The following is a 7,236-nucleotide window of genomic DNA, read 5'->3' as shown; positions in this document are numbered from 1 at the left end:
GTAGGTGAGGGGGCGCAGCTTTTAGCACTACAAGGGGGCACATGATGGGGGGAAACCATATGCAGTTTGTGGACAAGACAAGCAGAGCACCATGGCCCTGGAAAGGAGAGAGGGTCGTGACAGGAGAGCCAGAGAAGGGGTCAGCGCCAAGCCGGGCCTCCTGTCACCCTGGGAACGTCTGCTGTCTCTCCTAGCTCTGGCCTTGAAAAACATCAACTATGAGATAATTCCTATCAACCTCATAAAGGATGGGGGGCAGCAGGTAAGAAGGCTACCCCCAGGCTATGGTGTGGGAGTTGGCAGCCTTGGAGTAGGACCCGGCAGGGTGTATAGACTCCTGCCCCCAACAGGTGACGCTGCATCCTATGGTCCCATTGAGGGAGAAGGCTGCTGGCTCTCCCTGTGGGACGGGGTGGCAAGCTGTGCAGCAAGAGGAGCTGTGGGAAAGCCCAGGTTCCAGGCTCCGCACTCCAGCTGGGCATCTTGGTGCCTAACCCCAGGAGGGTGGGTGGTGAGGGGGTCATTACCCCACACTGAGTGAGCCCTCTCGGGGTGCCTTGGTGGCTACAACGTGAGGTGCAGAAAGTATCACGTCACCAGCCCAGTAGCTTATCAACAGCTGGGGGGGCTGGGATACTGCACAGGTGCCCCAGATTCCACCCTGGACCTGGAGCCAGGCAGGGGACCTGGTGGGAGGCAGGCCTGGGCTCTTCCTGCGGGCTGGGCCCTGCCTTAGCCAGCTCAGGCCAGGTCACCTACTCTACCGGGCCTTCTCTCTGCAGTTCTCCCCAGAATACCAGGCACTGAACCCCATGAAGCAGGTGCCGGCCCTGAAGATTGATGGACTCACCATTGGCCAGTCGGTGAGTGCAGCCATGAACTAGAGGCCCTCATGACTCTTCCTGGCCTGAGTGCACCAAGGCGCCTAGAATTTAGTGGGGGGCGATAAACATCCGTCAGAAGGCGGAAGGTTGGCTGTTTTGAGAAGTGACGGGAAACTCAAGCATCTGGGGAATAGGAGTTGTCAGAGAAGGGTCCAAAAAGAGTTTCTCCCCCTGAGGAGCTTGGCTTCAGTGACCCGGAAAAAGGGGGTAGAGAGGTGTGGAGGGAGGAAAAAAGGAAGAGGAAGAGTCTGCTGACCCTGTCCCGCTGGGCCCCCTGTCCCTCTCTGCCTCACTGCCTCCTCTGGACAGCTGGCCATCATTGAGTACCTGGAGGAGACCCGGCCCACGCCCAGACTCCTGCCTCAGGACCCCAAGAAGAGGGCGCACGTGCGCATGATCTCCGACCTCATCTCCAGCGGCATCCAGCCCCTGCAGGTGTGGCTCCTGTGCTTGGGCACCCCTCCTGCAGCCAGACACTCACCCTCAAACACACCCCCTGGCAAGCCCACAGTGAGGTGCCAGCTTGCGGGATGGGGCTGCAGGAGGACAGGAAGGGATTCTCAGAGGCTTCTGCCTAGACCACCTGGTACAGGTGGGAGGGATCCCAGAAATCATCCACTGCTTTTGAGAAGAATCCCCAACTTCATTCCAAGAAGCCCTAGGCTCCTGTGGACACATGCAGAGGTGTGGGGTCGGGGAGGGCTGGGAGGCAGGCAGAGGCTGTGCAGCCACCAGTCCAGGCCTCCCGCTTATTTTGTATTACAGATTGGGGTTCCCCTATGGTTTTATTATTTAAAAAAGTTTCAGTGGTAGAGCAAATAGACAAAAACAGTGAACAATTCATCGTTGCTCACTGCTGACTTTGGAGGAACTAGCTGCCGAAAGGAAGTAGTGCAGTGCAAGTTCCCCTGGCAGTGTCCTCCACATCATTTTGTCTAGTTGGGTTTTTTGGGGTTTTCTTAAAGATTTATTTGATTTATTTATGCATACAAGAGCTGGGGTGTAGGTCTGCAGCATCATGTGGGTAGCTCCCTGGCCGGGGAGCGAACTCATGCTACAGTGGCTGCCGATAGCTTTTTAGTGCGGAGACTTAACCCCTTGTGCAAGGAAGGCTGCACTTTGTCTTTTTTTTTTTTTTTTAAACGATAGTAATTTTTTTTTTTTAAGATTTTATTTATTTATTTATTTATTTATACAAGCACTGGGTACAGTCAGAAGCGCGGGAGGGTGAGAGAATCCACCAGAGCCAGAGCAGGGAGCAGAGCAGGCAGAAGGACCGAAGTACACTGCTGAGGGGAGCAGCGGGCGGCAGGAGAGGTCTGCGCGCCATGTGGGATCCTCCTCCAGTGGTCGGGGAGCAGCCGGGGATTGAACCGGCGCCACAGAGGCCGTGGGCAGCTTCGCAACCCAGTGCTCAACCGCTGCGCCACCGGGGAGGCCCTGCACTTTGTCTTTTTGATTAAAGGAGGTTGGAGTCCACAGTCATCCCCATTTTACAGACAGGGAATCTGAAGTTCAGACACAAAATGGCTCCAGGGGTGCAAGAAGGGAACCAGAAAGTAAATCTCCCAGAAGCCAATCCTATGCGCCCCCTAACCCCAACCCTGGACCAACTCCCTCTCCTACAAGGGACCATGTAAGGAAGAAACTTTGTAGGGAGATAGGCCTAACTTTCAGTCATACTCCCCCACCCTTACACAGCTCTACCAGGGTCATGGGGCCCCCTGGGGCAGCCTGAGAAAGAAGCTGCTGGGATCGCCCTCTCCCCGCAAGTGCAGAGCTCTGATAGGAGGAAGGCACTCAGAGCCCGGCACCATGGGGCATGGACAGCCAGGGGCACTTGGGCACTGAGCCTCCCTGAGGAGCCTTAGCTGACTGGGCAGGCCCAGCCCTGCCCCCAAGGCCAATCACGCATTCTCTTTGGGCTGAACAGAACCTGTCTGTCCTGAAGCAAGTGGGAGAGGAGAACCAGCTGGCCTGGGCCCAGAAGGTCATCAGTTCTGGATTTAATGGTGAGTGTGGGAGCTACCCTAACGAAGCCTCTCAGAGAAGGTTCCTCATGGCCAACAAGTCCTCCCACACTCTAGGAAGACCTCGACAGACTGGCCTCAACCTCTGGCACTTGGAGACACCTTAGTTCCTGGGCCTCACAGCCTGTGTTTGCTGCTTGGCCTAACCTCTGCCTCACTGCCCACTCCAGCCAGGAAATAAAGGGCAGCAAAGTGCCAGCTTATCAGTGAGAGAGCAGCTGCCTTGGGTAGTGGCAGGTCTTGTCCACGCTAGGGGAGGGAATGGCAGCTGGGCTTGAGGAGCTCAGGGAAACATGGTCTTGTCCCCATGTCCCCCTCAACTCTCCAGATCTGCTGCCACATCCCTCCAGCACACATGCCCCAGCCTGTCTGTTAGCGTGGGGGCCACTGATCTCCCCTTTCTGTGCCCAGACTAAGATTATTCATGTGGCCTCCCCACAGCTCTAGAGAAGATCCTGAAGGGCACAGCGGGCAAGTACTGTGTGGGAGATGAGGTAAGGAACATGAGGTAAGCCCTCACAGGCCTGCCCGCCACTGCGGTCTCCTCCCGCTATGGCCTCAGGCTGCCACTTGCTTCCACTTTGACTCAGCCACGTACCCCCTCCCACCCACCCCCACCCCGCCGCTGAGGCAGCTTTCTGAGGAGGATCTGTGGGGTGGAGTGGGGAGGACAGGACCCAAGGACAGAAGTTCATTCATGAGTAGCTCCTCTGCTCACCCTCCGCTGCCTCAGGAAGAAATGAGCTTCTTATTCCCAGAACTATTCCAGCTGAGGCCTCAACTCAGATGAGGGAACAGAAAGGCCTGCTTGGGTGCCATATACTAGATCTGTTCGCTGCCAGTTCTAAGATGCTAGATTCACATGACCTTGACTCCCACCGGCTAAGGCCCTGGCCTTCTGGTAATTCTGATTCCAGAGCCCCCACCCGCAGGAAGCATTCATTAAGTGCCTGTAGCGGTTTTTCGCAGGCACAGTAACATCCACGAGGCAACCAAGCCTTCTCTGGCCATCAAGAGTTGGTTGTCAGGGCAACTGATGCAAGGCCTGGGAGAAGCTCATTAGCTCTAGGGACCAGCACACAGGTCCGGGGAGAGGGTGGCTGTGGGGCCAGGAGCAACAGGAGCCAGCCCCCAGTTTCCATCCCCGGTGGAGACACCAGCCCAGCCTGAGAGTCTGGGGTGCACACCCTGACACAAGCCTCCCCAACCCTGTTTCAGGTGACCATGGCTGATCTGTGCTTAGTGCCTCAGGTGGCAAATGCTGAAAGGTAAGAGGGGGCCCCTCCACTCCACCTCTTCCTCTTGGTTCCTCCCCCGCAAAGTGCCCAGCCTCTCTCGTGATCAGACCTCCTGTCCCCCACTGCAGCAGCTAAGGTAGCATCTCATGCAGAAACTCTCCCCAACCAGCCACACCAGCCACTGTGCCAAGCCTCACCAGCTCTAGTGGTCCTGCGGAATCCCTGCTCCTAAAAGGGGGCAGTTCATCTGGTAGATGCCCCTAGGAAAAAAAACCCAAGAGCCTGCTGTCCCTTGACAGGGTTTCTCTGCCTGGCAGTGAACTCTCTGCTTTCCTCCATCAGTCCTTCGGTAAGGCACGAGTGAGTACCTCCTTGGAAGGCATCGTGCTAGCACCGGCAGGGCTGTGGAAGTGTCTGGCATGTTCCCTGCCCCCGAGAAGCTTTATGACATGGCTGGAGTGAGAGTCTGTCTATATAAATGCCCAGCATGGCGCCTTCCACATAGGAGGCGCTCAATAAACAGTCATGGCTTGAACAGGATCAGGAAGCAGAGATGCCAGCTGATTCTGCACCAGACTCCCCATCCCCAGAGAGCTCCTGTGAATAGGCACCCCTCATTTAGGCCAGCTTCCCAATCCCACCCTGGCCAGCCCGGGGACCACATCCAGCCCGCCTGTGTTTCCCTCACTGTCCACAGGACTGTGTTTCTGAGCCCCTGCAGACCTTGGCTTAGGTGGGTGTTTCTCTGCCACAGGTACAAAGTGGATATCACTCCCTACCCTACCATCAGCCGCATCAACAAGTCACTGCTGGCCTTGGAGGCCTTCCAGGTGTCTCACCCCCTCCGGCAGCCGGACACACCGCCTGAATTGAGAGCCTAGTGCTCAAACCCAAGCTCACGAGGGTGTGGGGGCAGGCCAAGGTGTGCCAGAGCAGAAGCTGGGTGGGCAACATGGTCCTGGAAACAAGTGAGCCTAACTGCAGAGGAAGGAGACTGGCACTCCTAGCTCTGGATCTGCCTTCCCCCGGAACCTCTTCCTGCCTCAGTCCCCCCGTTTTCCAGTGTGGACACAGTGGGGTAGGATGATGCTGAGAGGCGGTTCGGCAGACATGCCTGTTATCTACACCATTAGGCAGCCATGACGATGACATGAAGTTTGCCAGAAAGCCATAAAGAAGCCTGAGTACCCCTATCCTTCCCCCCACTGTATCTGACTCCAGAATGCCCACCCCTACATCTGGTCATTAAACTGAAGCCCTGGTCTCCGGGTTCGTCATTTAATGCTGAGCTGGGTTCCAGAAGATGAACACGCTTCCTAGCTGGGATTGCCCTGTGTTTGGGCTAGAGGGAAAGGTCAGCCAGCCATCTGGCCACCTTGTGGTGGGCCTGGTCCCTGATGCAGCTAGGGACAAGGAAGGGAAGGAAGCCCACAGCCTGCCTGACAGAATCAGACAAGGCCCAGAAGAGAAGAGAGAGGAGAAGCAGGAAAGAAGGCCTTTTGTGACCAACGCAGCTTCCAGAGCCTAGAATGAATGTGGCACTGAGAGGTCCCTTATCTTCAGGGGCCAGGTCCTCTGGATCAGGCTTTTGGGGTAATTCAGTCGTGAATGGTCTAGGAAACTAGAGGCAGCCTTCCTCATGGGCACTGTGGACAGCTGGTGGCCAGGCCAGCCAAGGAGATGCAGCAGGCTGGGGTGGGCACTTCCCCCTTGGGTCCCCATGCCTGGCAGTGTCCAACCAGAAGCAGGATCACCTCTTGGCAGAGATATTGTAGGGAGACTGGGGTCCCTTCTGGTTGTGAAACAAGATGACTTTCATGCCCCATACCTGAGATTTCATCTCCCCTGCATGGCTGAAGCTTAAGTAGGGAACGAAGGGACGTGTGCTGGTTCCGATGGAAGCCACCTCCCTCGGCCATGAGTCCCCAGACCACCTGCTTCCCCTTTCTCGCCTTGGGCTCCTTTGTGCTCTCTCTCTACGAGATCCTGGAAATGACCAACTGGCTTTAACACCACCATTCAACACAGTGGGTTGTCGATCTGCTTGTCTGTCTCATCCAACAGAACTTCTGAGAAATTGACACATTTCATCTGTTAGGTCTCCACTTAGACAATTATCAGAATTTTAACGTGGGGCCCCATCAGCCATCCTCAGGCTGGCAGCAGGCACTTAACGGACATTGGAAAAGGAGGTGATCGTTTCCATTATTAACTGTCAAAATCCATCCACCTGCTAACACAAAACGACACACATATTTCTTCCCCATCATTTCAGTCTTCTAGTGCAACAGGCCTTTTCGGATATGTGTCAAGTGTAACCTGAAAAGCAGCATGGGTGGGTGGGAAGGGGTGACAACAAATGCTGTGGCTTTCCCCGGGGCCCAGCAGGGAACGCCAGCGGTCCTTGGAGTTCATGTGACACATCTGAGGTCCTCTTTTCTCGTCTGGTTTTCCCAAACCTCCTATCTCCAGACCCAGACAATCAGGCCTTCCCCACAAGAACAATAATGTGTCTGTGCCACGGAAACTCACTCCAGGCTCCTTTGAGGTGATCCGGCAGGCAAGTCCCGGGTTCCTGCCCACATACCCACGCAGATTACCTGTACCACCCACAGGGGGTGACTAAGCCTCTGTGGTTCTCAGCTGCACTGGCTTTAGGAGGGAATAGTCCACCTCCTTATCTCATGACTGTGATTTTAAAGCTAAACCTACGCATTGTACCTGGGCTAGATACTGACCTGGCCACCTTCTTCAATCAGAACCTTGGAGAGAGCCTCGTCCTGCAAGGGCCAGCTGCCACTTCTCAGGTGTCTCCTTTGAGCACCGTAGGCTGGGGAGGTGGAATTGGGAGGGCGACAAAGAAGGCAGTTCCAGGAAACCGCCAGCTCAGAATCAACTGAGCAATGGAAGAGGATTGTGTGTTGGGGGCAGGGAGGCCTGTGGGAGGGGCAATGGGAGGAATGAGAAGTTCTGGCCCCACTGAAAGACCACAGCTCAGGAGGGAGCAGTCTGCCTGGCGCCTGGCCTGCGAAGTCGAGTTCTAATGTGTTCCCAGTCTGGGGCCTCCACGGAGTCCTGGTTATT

The 7,236-nt window shown here is 55.8% G+C and overlaps 1 protein-coding gene across 1 annotated transcript; it reads left to right on the top strand.

Annotated features, from left to right (window-relative positions):
• Positions 1 to 812: 812 nt before the first annotated feature.
• Positions 813 to 5,033, top strand: GSTZ1 (glutathione S-transferase zeta 1; the record flags this gene model as incomplete). Its single annotated transcript, XM_084239581.1, has 6 exons — positions 813 to 863; positions 1,194 to 1,319; positions 2,818 to 2,896; positions 3,356 to 3,408; positions 4,133 to 4,182; positions 4,907 to 5,033. The coding sequence occupies 6 exons, from the start codon at positions 813 to 815 to the stop codon at positions 5,031 to 5,033; spliced, it is 486 nt and encodes a 161-aa protein (XP_084095707.1).
• Between the last annotated feature and the right edge of the window lie 2,203 nt (positions 5,034 to 7,236).

This window comes from Talpa europaea (assembly GCF_964194135.1).
Source record: "Talpa europaea genome assembly, chromosome: 8".
NCBI lineage: Eukaryota > Metazoa > Chordata > Mammalia > Eulipotyphla > Talpidae > Talpa > Talpa europaea.
The sequence above is the reverse complement of the archived record's forward strand: the minus strand, read 5'-3'. Positions and strand labels throughout refer to the sequence as shown.